The 18,204-nt window shown below is 34.0% G+C and overlaps 1 protein-coding gene across 1 annotated transcript; it reads left to right on the forward strand.

Annotated features, from left to right (window-relative positions):
* Window positions 1-1,293: 1,293 nt before the first annotated feature.
* LOC145767108 (fibronectin-like) lies at window positions 1,294-17,178 on the forward strand. Its single transcript, XM_082578864.1, has 14 exons — window positions 1,294-1,499; window positions 1,959-2,089; window positions 3,890-4,049; window positions 5,245-5,385; window positions 6,633-6,749; window positions 7,431-7,520; window positions 9,769-9,865; window positions 10,948-11,129; window positions 12,195-12,325; window positions 12,431-12,593; window positions 13,725-13,888; window positions 14,480-14,654; window positions 15,660-15,785; window positions 16,136-17,178. Exons 1-14 carry the CDS (start codon window positions 1,448-1,450, stop codon window positions 16,249-16,251), a joined length of 1,845 nt encoding a protein of 614 aa, XP_082434990.1. The 5' UTR covers window positions 1,294-1,447; the 3' UTR covers window positions 16,252-17,178.
* The last annotated feature ends 1,026 nt before the right edge of the window (window positions 17,179-18,204 follow it).

The following is an 18,204-nucleotide window of genomic DNA, read 5'->3' on the forward strand; positions in this document are numbered from 1 at the left end:
AGTTTGCATAGTGCGTCTAATTGTCGTTGCAGTACACAGCTTTCACCCAAGTACGCAAAATCTGAAACATTATTAGAAATGACCTTTTCCTGCCTTAGCGATGACAGAGATAATGTTTAGCAGAATAACGCTGCCTGCCCTTAGGCTATCCCATCACACTTCAAGGCACTCAACATGCCAAACTGACCGTTTTGTGTCTTGTACGTAGAATAGCGTTTGCTGCGTTGTTGTGACAAAGCTGTGAATAAGTTTAGAATGGCCAGCTTAGCCTGGGTTAGTTTGAAATGTAACAACTTCTGCAAAAAAAGTCTTATTTTAATTTTATTATAGTTATATTAATCAGTTTTATTTAGTTTTAAGTTATTCGTTATCAGTGTTCAATAGATGAAAAAAATTAATAACAAGAATTTCTTATCCATTCAGTTAAATCAAGTCTTTATATAGTAAAAATATCTATGTTCATAGGTCTAAATAGTTTAATTTACTGTAATTGCAATATTTTTAAGGCAACCAACTATTGTGACAAAAGTCGTCTATCAAAGTTAATGGCGCCACTTAAACATTCTAATTAAAGTATTAAAAATTCAGTAAACTCTGATGGTGTCAATTGTAAAACAAAATTTATTAAATATTATCACCACACTTTTATATTATTACTGATTAAATCGTTTGTCGATTCTGCCAGTGATTTTTTACAAGAAATTACAACTTGTTTGTATAACTAATCCTACGTTGAAATAGTACTTGAATTTTCATTTTCAAAAATATTACTTCAATGAGAGCGACTAACGACACAGAATAAAATAAGCCATCAAGAAACGTGTTGATGAATACGGTGAAGGGTAATCCGCTGTTCAGTTCTGCATTTAAGCCATTCATGGTACATGGACTTAGTGTAAACTATGATCTGCAGTAGAACATAGATCATGACAGACGAAGGTTGACTACGTAAGCTTTGAAAGAAAAGTTAAGTAAGAAAACTTTCGATGGCCAGATTAAATTGTTTTTGGACAAAAAACACTCTTGTGAATGAAACTGATGCAATATAAAAAAAGCATATGTGTAGTAGCCTGAGATGATGAATCAATTAAACTATTAAGGTTGTTCTGAAGTGAAGAATTTTCACTGTAAACTATCTTTTGAAAAAAAAATCCGTAGAAAAAATGCTTTACGATGTAGTTGTTCAAATATCTCAATATTCGTTACGGAAGTGCAAACAAAATGCAAAAAAAAAAAAAGTTAAAAGGTAATAAATAAATGAATCTATGTAACTTTTTAATGTAGTTTCGACAGGTCAAAAGCACATCATAAGAGTGGGAATTTAACACGTTAGTTCTTCCTGTCTTTGTTTGTGTTTTATATTTAATTAACTTTATTTGGTAAAAAAAGAAATAACTGATTTTCCATCAAAACATTTGGATTATTCACAAAATACGATAGAATCACCATGCGAAGTCTTATTACTATTATTTTGGGATTATTGATTTTTGCTGAAATCGGTAAGTATTACCTTCTCTCACTGAAAATAAATACTGTAAAATTGCGCTGCAGGTCTATCAACCTGTAACCAGAAATTTTCGAACAGTTATGATTTATAGACCACCAAAAGTTAAACCCAGCTGAATGATTTGCGTTTGATTTTGGTGCTGTGACTACACATTTAGATATCGAATTAGATTCTTGTGCATGTCAATGCAAGTCAAGCATTTGGTATGTCCAACAAACATAATAAAAGGTTTAAATTTTTCATTTCATTGTTTTTTTTTCAGCTCACATCTGTAATAAGCTTTCTCAAGTTTAGGGAATGTTATAAATCATGAAACATATTTCCTTTTTTTTTTGTAGAAACATTCCCATCACCAAGAAAGTAAAACTAGAACGAAAATTTAAAGTGAGAGTCTATCATATACTTTCTGTGTTAAAGATAACCATGTTATGAATAAAGACTAATATTTCAGGTGACGCTATAAGACGGCGACAGCGTTTGCCTTTGCCAATCCGAGTGTCTGTCCCCCAGAGAAACTTTGGAATGGTAATAGTAACATGGGAGCAACCTAACGAAGTGGAATACGTGCGCTTCTCTGTTTCGGTAAAAAAGCTTTTAGTAGTCTTAAATTTGTAAAATTTTGAAACTTTGATGAATTAGTTTATAAACGGTTGGCATTTCCATGAGAATTAAAATTAAAAATTACTTATTTTTTATAGCATTGTTTCATTTGTAACCTATATGTGCTAACTTTCATTATAAAATCTTTAATTGGTAAACTTTATTGTTTTAACTGACTCCATTAATTAAAAGTATACAAACGAAAGTTAACAGTAAAATGTCATGATTTATTGAATAGTTTGCGTGCAGTAGCTACAATCACTTAGTAAACTAACATAAAGTTATCACACAATCTTTGGGATAAGAGGCAAAGTTTGCCATTGCCCAAGTCGTATTGCCGGTAATTGGTTGTGGAGAAGGCAGAATACATCCCGTGTAAAGTGATATTTTGCGGAGTTGGGTAATTTTCATTGTAAAGAAGGCGTATGCTGTAGTCCCTCAACTGCTCAGCTTTCTTAAAGTTCTTAGCTACAGCTGATAATAGGCTACACCAGCGTGAGTGAGCTAGATCTCTACGAAAGCGGTCAAGTGTTCTCCAAAAATAAAAATAAAAAATAAGATCTTTCAATAGTTTAATTGAATCAAATTAGTAGGAAAATGTCGAATCTACTTTCCAGGTCACAGAAAACAGAAAGCTAAATATTTAAAAAAAGGTGCCAAGATTTTGCTTATCTTCTTTTCATTTAAAAAGAATTTCTCGTAGTTAAAATTTAAGATGGAGGTAAAATTTAATGAAGTGTGTATGCGTGCCCTAAAGTCAAGAAAGTTGCGGTGCACTGGTATGGGCACTTGCAGGCCACCCATTGCCCTCGAGGCAAATTTTATTTAAATTCTTAAAATTTTATTATTTCTCCTTTCAGAATAAAAACAAAAACGAATTGGTTCCAAGAGTGTCGAATAACTGTAATTTTATTCAGTGGAAATTAAAAATCGTTATCGAATATTGTATATTAAAAACAGGTTATCTTTTATATAAAAGTAATCAAATTTTACTTCTCAATGAATGATTGTCAAATTAAAGTTTTGCCTAAACTTAACAAATTTCTGAGTCACGAAATCATTATGTGAATTCTGTACGATCATTTGGCATATTGAATCATATATAAGTCCTGAATTAAGTTCAAAAGTTAGGTCGGTAGAATTTCTAAATTTATCTCAGTATCTCGTAGCAGGCCAGCCCGTGTGAGTCACAGCTTTTCACGGCCAAACCTTATCCTGGCTTACATCTTGACGTACTTGTATGCAGACAATTTACTGGCGTTTCAGGATTGTTTCTATTTGCGCAACATACAAAGAAAAGCCAGAATAAAGTCAAATGAGCGCCATTTGAAAATTTGTTAAACTTGAGTCATGTGATATAATGTGACAACTAGACTGCTTACGTAATGAGATCACACCTATTTCGTTTCTTTATTGCGCAAAAATTACGTCATACGTATGTTAGCTATAAATCGGACATTCACATTGATTTCTTTTCTATCATTAGATTTTAAAAAAATGATACATTTTTACTTGAAATGCGTGCAGTAGGTTTGTGTTGAATTTCGTTTCTTGTGGAATGGTTTTGATGCAATTCTTAATAGATTTGGCCACTAAAATATCACTTGGGCCTGCTGTGCATGAAATTGCCAGTTTCCTATGAATCTCTACAATCTTTCACGCGAAACCTTGAAACGTTTTTGCTGAATTGTATTTTTTGGTTTTATAAGGCAGTAAAAAGCCGTTGAAATTTATAGTCATCAATTGGTAGCCTAAGGTAACAAATCAGTACATTTGTCTTAGGTAAGGCCTCCCAGCGCTGTGGTGGAAGACCCCCTGGCACCAGATCAGACTTACCGTAGCATCACAGGATTGAAACCAGGGACAAGATATGTTGTTGGGATTAGGGGAATCACTGAGGATGGGCGGCAATCCCCCACAAAACACTACCCAATATGGAGTGGTAAGATGTTGCATCAATCTTGAGTCTTGGAAATATAACTAAAAAAATACTGCAATAAAAAGTATTACCGGTGCAAAAAGAGCGCTCTAATTTAAGCACAAACATAAACAGAAGAAATTCATGTAACTGATACCACACTTATCGAAGCAACGTTTACAGCCCATTTCTCCTGCCAGTGAGATCATCTGACGGTTTTTATTCAATAAAAATCTTGAGATTAATTCCCTTTCCAGGGAGAAACAAGCTCTAGTGTTTGCTTACATTGAAGTGAGTTAATTTACTAAAGATATATGCAAACCTACCACACTATTATCACAGTCAAGTTCAATACCCGGTTTTATATGAGTGCAAATGCAGCTGTTTAAACTTGTTTTTACGCTTTTTAACTCATTTATATGGGGTGGTTTGATAGCAATAATACCTTTTTAGCCGTTTTGCACAGCATTAGTTTCTTAATCTTGGTCAATTTTAAATTCCGTTTTTCACTTCCATTGTTTTGTCTAATTGGTCTAATACTGTGCTAGGAAAGCATCGTGTTATATTGTATTAAATATTTTAGAATTTAGATTCTAGAATTTAGAACAGCTGATCTGTAAAAAACCTTTTTTTAAAACCACACACGCTTTTGATAAGGCTGTATTTCTACTTTTCCGCATAACTCGATAAAGTGCATCTCAACAGCAAAGAACACACCTTTGAAAGCTAATTAATTAATGTTTACAATGAATTATACCAATCTTGATAAGCTCATAATAATCAATTATAAGTTAACGCTACAAATCGGTGGAATTCATAAACGGCAGTAAGATAAATCAAGGCTCCTGGCATTTTTATAAAGATAAATTAGACTGGATCGCATTGAAATTATAATCAATTTGATTTAAAAATTCGATTTAAAGTTAAAGTTTAACTTGTTTTTCCGCATTGAAGTATTAATTTAAAAAATCCTTACATGGAGTCACAAAAAATCCATGCAATTTTTACGCGTAAAAATTAAAATATTGCTTGTTCTGGCATTTCGTTTTCGGCTCAGATTTTGTAACGTTTACACTGTATGCAGTCAATATGTAATACAGAAGTACGCATAATTACTTGTATAATAAACTCGTTGCCATGATATACAGCGATTTCTGATGAACAAAATATTTTTCAATATATTTACTGTAGTAATGTTCTTTGTGTCTTTCCTCTCAAGAACCACTGCCTCCTACTAATCTGCACTTGGAGATCATCCAATCACTCATGATCGGATTCACGTTTGGTGAGAGGGAGATCACATATTCTGTTGATACTGTTGGAGTACAAGTCGATTGGGAAGAATCTCCGAGTGCAACAAGTAAGACACTTTTTCGAGGCATCAAACGTCGCTGTTTTTGTCCTTTCAACATGTATTTTTAAGCCATAGCTTGCTTGATATTTTGAAGAAGTCGGTGGTGTCAGATTATCGAAACATCCGAAGAAATGTAACTGATTGAAAAAAATCAAAGATAGATGGAAACTGTTCACCAGGCACTTTATTGATTAACAATATTATTATGCATGATGATACCACGTAATGTGCTCACAATAGCTTGTGCTTTAGGCTAATGGACATAGATAACAGTTCAACATTTTTCCACTCGTTTACTGTACATATTAGTACAGTGCGTGCATGTTATCATATGTTTAGTACACTCTATAAAAACAAATCAGGAAAAAAATTAATTAACGCTTACGTTATTTTGCCTCGGAATTTACGAGACATTTAAGTGCAGTGGAATGTAGTTTTTAGAAAAACTATTTAGGTTTAGCAAAAAACTAACTGCATTTTTATCTCAAAGGTTCAAATTACAATTGACGTAAATGGTCATTAACCCACATAAAAAAATGATTTTTTTGTTTCTTTTTTCTCATATTGCAACATCATCTCAATCGTCGTTTAGATTTTCTTTAAAACTGGATAAACTGGCTGAGCTGCAATGGGTGCGAGGTTGACATTTATGCATCGTCTGTTTATGCATCAAGTTTTTTACGAAGAGCAATCATGAAAACCACTTAACATTTTTAAAGAAAATCAAGGGACCTGTCATTAGACGAGATAAAGCGAAGTCTGAGATTTTTTTTTACTTCTATGCGTTAGTTTTACGTCACAAAATGCAAACAAAATGTTCTGAAAAACTGTGAATCCAAGTCGAGCAGAAGTAATGCAGCAACTGAGTAAAACCCGTTTAACATAGATTTCGAAAAGCAATCGAAATCCTTAAAAATAAAAGTGTTCACTTACAACAATCAAGCTATTTAGTAAAATATGAAGTAGGCTGAGTTTAAAGGTAATTTAACTTAGCACTTAGCATATATTTTAGAAAATGTCGTAATGACCTATAAGTAGTAATCATTTTATATGTGACAGAAATGATTTCTTAAATTTTTTTGAAAATAGAGATTGCTCAAAAACTGTTTCAAGAAGATTTATTAGTTTTAAAACCGAAGTGTTGACAACGCATTGAAATCAAAAATGCAGTTTTGTATGGCAGCAATTACAATATTGTTGGTTGTAAAAATACAATTAAAGAAACTCTTTTTTATTAAAATTATGTTTGGCAGGTATGTCCGGGTACACTGTGCAGATGACTCCTCATGGGGGTCTGCAGACGTTTCCCCAACAACTCCTTGGAGTGGAAGATGATGACACAACCAGAATTTTCGTTGGGTTAATTCCAGGTTATTATCAACTTTCTACCATTGTTTTTTGTGCAAATTGAGTAAATATTTGTAACAAAATTCTTCAATGTACTAGCAGAAGATAATATCGTTACTGTAAAATCGTTCTGAAATTATACAAGCAGTGTTGATCTGATGGAATGTTGCCAAATACTGCAGCTTATCAACGTTTATAATGTGAGGAATAAATGCAAATTTAAAATTGCCATCACACATAAGCTGACAACTATACTTCGTTTTTAAAGGTCGAAGCCACATCTTCTAAAGAGGTTTATTTCCATAAAAGATTTAACGTCTATAGTCGTGACTATCAATAAACTGTAGTTTATTGCATCATTGAAAATGATGTCCTTTCCTTGAACCAGTACCGCAGTGTCCTTAGCGCCAATAAACAATGTGATAAAAGGATAGGATGGACATTTTTCAACGCTCTAACTTTCATTTATAATTGAATACAAGCCGACTAAATTTTATCTGACATAAAGTATGTAAGAGCACATTCATTCTGCATTCAAAAAATAATTTGCAAAGTGGCACAAATAGACTGACCATTTTTTGTTGTTGCAGCTTATATTTGCTTCACTTAATAGCGATTAACCTCTTTCATTACATTGACCCCGCATGTACGAACATACATTTTAAAATGTATTTTGACTAAATCTTATATGAAATATCATTCAGGTGAGGAGTATACCTTCACAGTCCGAACGCACATCGGACCTTCCTACAGTCTTGTTTACAGCTCTTCTATCAGCCAGACCACAAGAATACGTAAGTACCATCTTGAACTTATCCGACGTTGAAGCTCTAATGAGATGTTGCCAGTTTCGTCATTAAAACATTTAAAAGATGGATTAGCAATAATTCAAAGAAACAAGTTTTGTTTATAACATACGTTTGGATTACATGTAGGTTGTTAATCAACGGAATTTGAAAAAATGTCATAGTAGAGTTTTTCTCCGCGTTGGTCTAAAAATACCCTGGCTTCAAGATGAAGTTAATACCGTACGCAATTTGACATTTACAATGGTTGTTCAAAACTCGCTGTATAAAGATTAAAGAGTGAAGAAGACTGAATGGGTTTCTCTTTACTTCTTCAAGCAGTTACTTTGTCAAACTTAGCTTCTTATGAGGTATTGTTGTCAGTATCACAATGAACCAGAAAGGCGTTGTTTTGCAACCGTGGGTGTTTACGATTAATTTAGATTTAATCTTGCTAGTTAAGAAGCGTACGTGAACGTTCGTGCGTGGGTGTGTCTTTTACGTCCGTTTTCTTGCCTGAAAACTCAGACATCTGTAGAAAAGTACAAATAAAGATCAATGTCGCAACCAAGACTGAAAACTCGATTGATTTTTTAGTTGAGTTCATGTTGGAATTTGAGCTTTTAAAGTATTTGCACGTTCACGTTTACGGTTTTGTTCGTGATAAGTGTCAGCTTGAGAAAAGCGTATCATGACATCGGTGCTATTTTTATGGTCAGTAAGCGGTTGTATGCTTAGAGTCACTGTTGTAACATAATAATTCTAGTCCTCTTTAGTCACAATGGAGCTACAAGTTTGTTGATTGCCTTTTTTGTGCAAACTGGCTTGTTTGTCCAGTTACAATAAAACTTTATAGAGACAGCATTTGTTATAACTTCATTGAAGTAATTTACGAATTCGTTTGCAATCGTGTTGTTTGAAAGCTTTATTTCTAACTTCAAGTCGTTTGTTTTTCGAAAACATTAGTTTTTCCAAAAAGCACTTGATGTCAAGGTATTATCAAATGCCGCTGTCAGATCAGCACGACGCTTTGTATTGCTCTTCAACGGCAGAGTTAGTTGACATTTTTAAAACATGTCATTAGTTTGATGGGTTGTGTGTGAACTGGTGTTGATGCGCAGACTTTAAATTAAGAAAAAAAATCATAATTTTTCTTCGCATGTCTTTTTTGACAATGAAACCCAAAAGATACAACACATAAAACATAGTATTATTTTTGCTTGTTTGGAGTTAATGAGAATTTAATTTAAGTTACAGAGTGCATAACACATCACCATCATACTGCAAGCAAATAAAGTAGAAACGATCGAGCTTTGTTTACTTATTTGTTGAAAATTTATTCTTCGCTCATTTCAAGTTGTTCTCTGTATTTACCGCAAACGATCCCGCTTACGCTTTTGATCACGTGTTTCTCATTTTAATCTGATTTGCATGAAAAATTTCCATTGAAAAACAAACAGTAAGTTGTTTTGCAGTTGACAATTGTTTCGTAGGTAGCTTGCTAGCGATCCTAGATGACGGCCAAACTTTGCCTCGGTTTCTTTGCGACTAATCCAAATAAAAAAATACTCGATTGCCAAGCTTGAGATTGTTTTCGATTCACAACAATTTTTATTAGCCTGCTTTTAAATTCTCAATTCACATCTGAAGTCATTTCGGACACTTCGAAAGCATGACAGTACAAAATAGCTGAAAATTCTTTATGAAGGAGTTTAGCGACAGTGCTAGAAACAAATAAAAACACAAAAACAACCGATTATTGAAAACAGTTTAGTTTTCGTAATATTTGTTTGAACCATTAGGTTTAATTATTATGTTGTGGAATTTTTTGCTTCAAGTTGCGATCATTTTTCTTCTAAAATCTTTATCGGTTTTAATGCTCATGTGACATAGGAAGTTGGTCTTTTCATGTACTAGTTTGTGTATACGACTGGCTCAGATGCTTTCATCTTTTTCTCATCAGAGCACTCGTTTGGCAACTGATTTTTAGATTTTGCAATTATCTTTAAAGAGCAAGACATCTGACATTTAGAGTTAGTTTCGGGCACCTTGATGGTTTTTTAAACATAAGAGCTATTGGGGATTTTCTAAGACATTTACTAAACATAGCAGGCTAAACCATTTCATGATTTTCACAAATATCAAAATAAAAGCTTGTCTTTTAGTGTTCTTCTTCTAGCAACAAGATTTTCTTTTACAATTGCAATGACAAAATCATATGCACAGTAAAAGTCAAGATTTATTGAATATTTTTTAGCTCCTGAAAAACCTCTGACCGTGAGAGAAGGGACTGTAGGATCAACGCATGCCACTATACGTATTATTGGACCTCTTACTGGTATTTACAGCTCATTGTGAGTATCAGTGTGTTTGGTTATTATAAAATTTATTGCGTTCTTCCAGTGACTGTAGGGTTGACTACGACAAGATGTTGAAAATGATCACCAGCTTTATTTGTAACGTTTCGTCTATAACCACGACTGCCTTCATCAAGAAGCTGAAATTGATGGGCTATTCAACTTACACGATCAAAAGGAATGTTGTTTCATACTTCCTACAAAAATTGTTTTATTTTGAAACTATATATTAAAAAATGTACCGTAGATATAGCTTTAAAAAATACCTTTTTCTTAACTACAGTAAAATAAAATTTTCTTGTCTTTGTATTCATGTGTTAAGGCTTTAGTTTAATCTTGCGTTTATTTCGCATGCTTCTAATGAGTATATTTTTTTTAAAAGAGTGTGTATATCATTGATACAATTGACCTCGCCTCTTCTCTTCATAATTTAAGTGATAAATCTTGAGATAAAATTCTTTCATATATCAACAGTCTCTTGAAATTAGATCTGGTACTGGCCTTACTAAAATGTTATCAAGGTTCACAAGCCAAACAGGTTTTGAAGATCCCATAGAAGCTTTTTGTACTGTATATACTGTACACCTGATACAGAACCACGCAGCTGTCACATGATAGATTTTAATTTCTTTGCAGTTCACTTAATCACTTTTATGTGGCGTTGTTTACACACCACGGATTACGCTTTTGTGTTGCCAAATAACAAAATTGATTTTTAAAACAGTATAACAGCCAAACAGTTAAAATTTAAATATAAAATAAATGTAAATATAATAAATGTAGTTAAAATTTAGCTGTGCTTCAGCTATACGTTGAACAGTTAGCATACCGATTCTAAATATGTTGTGGGATATATTGTGTTTCAAATTACGTTTCAGGAGCTGTGTTTCGACTTTTGTTACCTTTTTTTTTTGTATTACACTTTAATCAGCTTTTTTAGCGAATTTCATATTGTTTTAACGGTTTAAACATAAATCTTCACTTTTCAATTTGAAGTAGAGTGGTAACCGCTCAAATGACTTAACTTTATAAAACTGGTTGTATAGCCTAAAGCAAACTTATAACAAAATCATTTACAGTTTATTAGAGCTTTCTCCCGACCATGGTGACATCAGTCAAGGGATGCCAGATCCGGACGACTTAACCCACGATCTCTTCATGATCACCAACTTAACTCCAAACACTGAGTACACACTGGATGTATATTCGGTATCTTACGGAGTAAAAAGTATTGTTCCAGTAACGATCACATTCACTACAGGTAAAGTGGTTCCTGATTCTTTTTAGGCGCATGTACAAAATAACGATAGCCACATTTTGATATCCATACAAGCAACAGAGTATTTTTGATTGGTTGGTTAACACAAAAAAAGCTTTTACACGAAATTATGAAATTTTGCTAAATTCGTCTCCACAAGTGAATACGGAACTTTTTTCACCCACGAAGTATTTTGTATGACTATCAAATTCAAAATAATGACGACAAGCCCGTGCAATCAAAAAATCTGATAAGTTAGATTGTGATAACCCGACAGAAAACGCTTATTTAATGGATTACTCCCTGGGGCGCAATTGCGCGACAGCCACGAAATGCTCCCGTGACAACGAAAGACATTCTTCGCTCGGCTGATTGTTATGTAAAAACAATACACGCTCCGGACAGACATGAATCGGTAAATTTTTTTAAAATTGTTTAGAAGGGGATTAAATTTAGACAACGCAGTTTTTTTTTTTTAATTTAATGGGAGCTAAATCGTTGTCCTTTATTTTTTTAAATTAGAAAACTATATTACTGGTTGAAATCCCTTGATGTCCTGCTGGAGTTGCTACAATGCATCTCAACCTCAGGGGCAATAATTGCTCCATCGGAAACACAAACATATTTTTGCTATAAAGTTTGCTTCTTTAATTCGTCTACAAAGTAGCCTGCTATGTCAGCAAGTCATGTTGTACAATTAAAAATATTTTTCCTTTTTTGAGAGTGACTAGTTTTGTTCTGTTTTAAGGTTTATTTATATTTCGCCTACTTACAGTATTTTGTAATACTTATAGTAGCCAACTTGATAGCACATTGAGGGGTACTTGGGTACTCGAAGACTGCGCATTGCAAATCTCCGAATAAAAACAAGTAAACCTTGTCAAGCTTTTTCCTTGGACCTCGTTCTCCCAGATCCGCAGTTGCAGCTAGTTTTGAGGAAAATATATGAATAAAACAACATACTGTATATTTCATAAAGTGACCAGCAAGTAAACATAAACTTAGTCTACGTAGAGTAAAACGTAAACGTACACTTCATCTCTATAAAAATTAATAATTTTATTTTAGCTCCAGAACCGCCAGTCAGACTACAAGTTACTGGTTTCACAACAGATTCAATAAATTTACAATGGGATCATCCGAACAGCGTCCTTGGCTTGGAAAAAATTGAATACACCATTGAATATCAAGACATGATGGTAGGGTTAAAAACACTTTTACGTCCGTTTGCAGTCGATCTAGATTTTAAATCTAAAGAAACTCAGACAAGACTGAATAAACTGAATAAATTTATTTTTGTAAAGGGGCGGCAAGAAATTCAAAGTGAGACACTGACTGTGAACAACTTAGATACTCGAGTCCACGTGCACTTACAAGAACTTAAACCAGGAGGGACATATTGTTTCTTTGTATACACGATAATAAATGGCAGCAGAAGCGAAGTAGCTGAAGTTGTGCAAACCATCGGTAAGAAATTCAATCGAAAAGATGCTTCCGATATGTTGAGATGATTTTGAAAAGAGGGGATTCTTAAGTCACATTTGAACTAATTCAGAGCGCTATGAGTAATTGTAAAATAAACCATGAACATATTGCCAATATAGCTGTACCTGATAATGACTAAAGTCTCCATTGCGATAGATACGGTATTTTGTTATTGTTACGCTATGATAAATAAACCGTTTCTTGTCTTGTTAGCGCTGTCACTTAAATTGTGATATTATTGATACGTTGGTTAAAAACAACTTGTAGATACAAAAAACTAATAATATTGTTACTGGTATGAATCTCGAGGCGTGCGATTGAACATTCCAAGGACAGCTCGCCATTCAGCAACACCTAGCGGATGGAATAATTCGCAGTGGTCAACATTTCAACAATCAGAAACTTCACTTTGTCAATCTTGGTGACCGGAACGCCAGTGGTTCAAAGCCTCTACAAGGACAAATTTTGTATGTGAAACTAGCAATATTATGGTTGTGAAGAAGCTTTCTCAGTCCAAGGACAAAAATCCAAACAATCAATCAATCTAAAAAAAATAGAACGCTGCAGTAACTACAGTAGATCAAACAGTCCAAGCAAAGAGTTTAATTTAAAGAAATTGCACAAATTAATAGAAAATGTAGCGATTGTTGCAGCACCAGTAATACAGAGACGATTGAAGTTAGCAGATTCGAATCTTTTTGAATATGTTGCAACCGTGCCAGATTGATAAACTTTTCTTATCATTATAGTCTGAAACACGCCATAACGTTGTCTTTTTGTAGCTTCCAGCTTCTTTTAAATCTTTGTTCAAAAATAGAATCAAATCGAACTGAATTGCATAATAAGCATAGAACTTTAATACAGGGCAGTTTTTCAAACATTTGCATTATTTGTAACAAGTTTATCAAAAAGCGACTAAACGACCACATTGGGTCTAAAGATTTTTGAACCTAGTCATGTTCTATCCGCCTTTCGTGTTGAGAGTATTATTGATATTTATTAATTTATGACAATTTGCCGGTGCAAGTAACTAAACTGCTGCGTGGAACTGAAAATTTTTGTTTGACTGCGTTATGTTTTTTTGCTGTTGAAATAATTCTTTTGTTTTCTCAGTTCCATCTCAACCAGAACTTAGCAGTCTGAATGGAACTACCGATGGGGTCCTGTTACAAGTTAAACAGCAATCAGATGGGAGGTGTCCTCAAGTGTCGGTTAGCTATAGCCCCCCTTTGCCAGGGAAAGAAGCCAACAAACCTGAAGTCTATGACACAACAGAGGTAATTTTCAAGACTGAGTTTATGTAAAAAAGAGTTTGAATCACTGAACCTGTGGTTTCAACCCTCTATTCAAGATTACTTTATGGCTTTTTGGCAGTTATTTTTTTCTTCCTTCAAATTATTGCATCAGCGTATTTCAAACATGTTTTATCATAAGGTGAAAAATTGTGATTCTCTGATGGAAAAACAAAAAGTGGTTCTGAACAACGCTATTGAAATCCAGTAAAAAAATCTTTCATCGCAATTATTTGCCTTGAAGTGATGAATAACTCAAAAGTCTTGATTCTACAAAAGCTTTCTATACCAGGAAAGCTTCTCTGCTATAAAATTAGGCATTTTAATTTTTAAATCCTTGTATTTATAGCTTATTTGAAGGAAAGATTTTGATTTTCCTCGATCTCTTGAGCAACTTACAGTAACTATTACAACTTTCTTTTTCAAAACCCAAACCATTGCGAGAACAAAGTCAATCTAACAAGTTTGCAGACTTGAATTATTTCATGAAAATGCACAATAAATTATTGTTTTGACATGACGTAATCGCGAAGACAATATAAAAAGTAAAACAGATGCCTTGTTGTGTTTCCGTAGGCTATTTTAATATCTGGACTTCCTCGGGATGAGAAGTATACCATTCAATTGCGGTGTGTAACCAATTACATTGAAGGACCTCCACTTATTGTGTCTTCACGAGCCCAAAGAAATGAGATGTCCGAAGTGTATGAAGATGTAGAACCGAGAGGTCGCCTACCCTGCTCTTTAGGAAGTGAGAACAGTAGATTTATGAAACAATTGCATAAGTTTATTTTTTTTAGATTTGGATTGCTACAGATGATTAAAAATGATTTTTTTACGCAAAGAAATAAGCTACTGCTTTGTTGACATTTAAATTTGTTTGTTTTTGTTCGTATTTATGTACAGTTGTTGAGTTTGGATAAACGCTACAAGAAACGCTTAATATTTTACTGGTGTGTCTAAATTTACTTGTTTTTTTTTATTAAATGTAAAATGTATTGTTTTACTTGAGTCAGAAATATCAAAAGTACAGCAAGGTTTCCAATTTTATTGTTTTCTTTACTTGTTAGGCTAATTTTCTGAAAATAAGTTCACTGTCAAACTCATTAAATATCTTCGGTTCAGAAAGGTTGAGAATTGTCTGTCCATGGACTTCTAAATAATAGCATCTGGACTGGAAACTCAGTGGGCAACATGAGGCCAAACAGTTGGTACAACAGTTGGCCAACAGTGGGCCAACAGGGTTAGTTACTTGGCTGTTGGCCCACTGTTGGCCAACTGTTGTACCAACTGTTTGGCCTCATGTTGCCCACTGAGTTTCCAGTCCAGATGCTACTATTTAGAAGTCCATGGTCTATCCATGTTGTAAAGAAACATTACTTTTATAGTTAGCCTACAACCACAATTATTCTCAAGCAAAAGTGGCTCCAGTTGATTGCTTTTGCTGCTTAGTACAAGCACGAGTGGTTTGTTTTGTCTAGCTGCTTGTGGTAAATTATCGCATTCTACAATTACCTTTTGGTTATTTATGTAGCAGTTTAACTTATTTGAAAAAGCGTTTTTCATCACTTACGAATAAATCCAAAACCAAATCATAAAAAACGCAAATGCAAAAATAGTGCAAAAAATATTAAGCGATAGCTTTTATAAAGTAAAAGTTTCAGGTACAAAACTAAGTAGGCTAACCGTTAAAACACAAAGGCAATTTTTGCGCTTCCCAAAACCGGTCACCGACAATTCAATTTATTTATCAAAGGAGGGGGAGGTGTTGCACCCAGGACGCCACCTGTTGACTATATAGCTCCAGATGCCTGTTGTGGATCCATACCATTTCGCACTGTCAATCAAGAATGCTGTGGGGAATTTGTCAGACGCATAACAGGTAAACACGTTTTTGTACAATAACCTTAAAAGTAACCACACACTCCAAAAGTGCTTAGACTACACCACAAAAGATGCTAAAACCAAGTAATGCATATTTAATTAATAAAACTGAGAGGGGAACGCAAATACTGTTTGATTAACTATGTGCTTTTGAAACAAGACAAATTTAGTATACTGGTGTATCATACGATTTAGAAAGTTAAAAAAGACTTCAACTGGTCCTACTGGACAATTTTCAATAGCCTATACTATAGTAAGTTTACTTAGGTGACAATTCAGTAAAACCGACGTCAATAACATATCGTAATCATTGTTTAACAGCAAACTAACGTTATTATTCATGTTCAGATAACGCACCAAGCATGTTATGCTGCACCGACCGATTCTATTTGGTTGCGAACGACGTTTGCTGTGGGAATGGTGTTGTGAATAGTCGAGCAGACGGTTGCAGTTCGGTTCCATGACATATCACCAGTCAGATGGCAATCTAACGCAACAATTGCACACACTGAAAACGGTTGCAAAGATTTCATCATAAATTTATCTCATAAAAGTGTTTTAAACAGATTTTTTTTCGAACGATACGAAACTAATCAGTGAAAGTAAAAATATTTAAAATGAACACAACACAAAGAGATTTTTAGTTGGAAAAATAGAAAACGAAATTTCCTTCTCATTTTGTTTTAAACACTCTTTCATCAAGCTATTTCGCGTTCCATGGTCTTTTATCTCTTCAGCAACTTATAAACAAGTCAACTTTCAGATGGCATAAACTTTTTTCATACATTGTTTTCGTATGCTTTGCTTGCCAGTCATGTTCATCGTCGGATAAACTATATCAAAAGCTTAAACTATCCTCTACGCTTGTAGACCCGCAATGGAAAATTCTTGTTGTTGTATGTTGTGCTGTGTAGTCCAAATAGTCCAAGACAACTTTTCAACTATGTTCCAATTACTTTGAGTCACTACGCTTACTTGTACCTTTACGCTACCATAAAGAGGCGTTTACTAAGTTTGGATTTCTGAAGTATTTTTTGTTGTCTTTTTTGTCGTTTATTTGTTAATACAAAAACAGGTTATGGTTAACCACACAAATTACAAAGTGATCAAGTCACTATTGAACTCTTCCAAGACGGATGATGATCCATCAAATGAAAAGAATGATGAAGACACATGGTCAATGGACACTGGAGCACGTTTACGCTAAGAACAAAAATTTATGACGTGTTTGAAGTTACGTTTCCGACCAATGCTTATGTGATTACTTTCATAACTCTGTAGTAAACTTTCGGCTAACGCTAAATATGATACGCTGGTACATACGTTTTCTTTAATTTAACTTATGCTGAACGATACATATTTTAAAGAGTTCTTTTAAATAAATCTTTTCTCTCAAAGCTGTAGTCTTTCTTTATCATTAACCAGTTTTCGAAAATTTGGAATTTGGTGAGTTCAGTTGCAATTTGAAGAGCGGTTTTCAATAATTGGTTCTAATGTTTTCCTTTTGAGAAGAATATTTTCACAAAGTTTAGAATACGCTTTTCAGCTGCTTTTCATGGTAATTTATTTGTTAAAGATGGTTTCCGCTCTAATCATGACATGTAGCTTATTATTTCATTGACAGATATGACATATCCCAGCCACATAATAATCAATTCTTTTTTACTTTTAATGTCAGCAAACTTTAAATCAACCTATAAATGGACTGATTTAATGACAGAAAACAAATTGTTAAGTTTTCCATCGCGGTGAAACAACTAAGTTTATAAAACGTCAACAAAAAGGTTAAATCCAATTCTTAACTTACCATCCATAAGAGGTTTCCTTATGATTGAATACAAATCCTTTGCATGGTCCATGCTTTGTTTTCAAACTATGTAATCCATCCTTGTGATGTCCCAACCCAGACAGCAAATCAATCATTTTTTACATTGAAAGTCAAGACAAGCAACCTTGATCATGTGAGAACAATAACAGAGCAAAGCTAGACAGAGAATCAAACCGCCTACGATCCGATTCTTGGCTTAATATGGTGCTATTGGTACCCGGTCATTTGGTCGACAGGACGTTTGGTCGACAGACATTTGGTCGACAGGACGTTTGGTCGACAGGACGTTAGGTCGACAGAACGATTTATTTTAGGGTTAGGGTTAGTTAACTAACCATAACCCTAATCTAACCTTGACTCTAACCCTAACCCTAACCCTAAAATAAATCGTTCTGTCGACCTAACGTCCTGTCGACCAAACGTCCTGTCGACCAAACGTCCTGTCGACCAAATGTCTGTCGACCAAACGACCGTGCACCGTGCTATTACCCATCTGGAGCAAGACGGACTGTAAAGTCCGTCTTGAACTGAAGCCATTAAATAGTATAATTCAAATAGAATAATATAGAAATTCAACCGAAATATCTGA

This window comes from Aplidium turbinatum, chromosome 3 (assembly GCF_918807975.1).
Source record: "Aplidium turbinatum chromosome 3, kaAplTurb1.1, whole genome shotgun sequence".
NCBI lineage: Eukaryota > Metazoa > Chordata > Ascidiacea > Aplousobranchia > Polyclinidae > Aplidium > Aplidium turbinatum.

Coding starts and splice junctions, on each gene's coding strand:
- LOC145767108 (XM_082578864.1), top strand. CDS start 1,448: ATGCGAAGTCTTATTACTATTATTTTGGGATTATTGATTTTTGCTGAA. Junction 12,594..13,724: donor TGAAGTTGTGCAAACCATCG/GTAAGAAATTCA, acceptor TTGTTTTCTCAG/TTCCATCTCAACCAGAACTT. Junction 15,786..16,135: donor ATTTGTCAGACGCATAACAG/GTAAACACGTTT, acceptor ATTCATGTTCAG/ATAACGCACCAAGCATGTTA.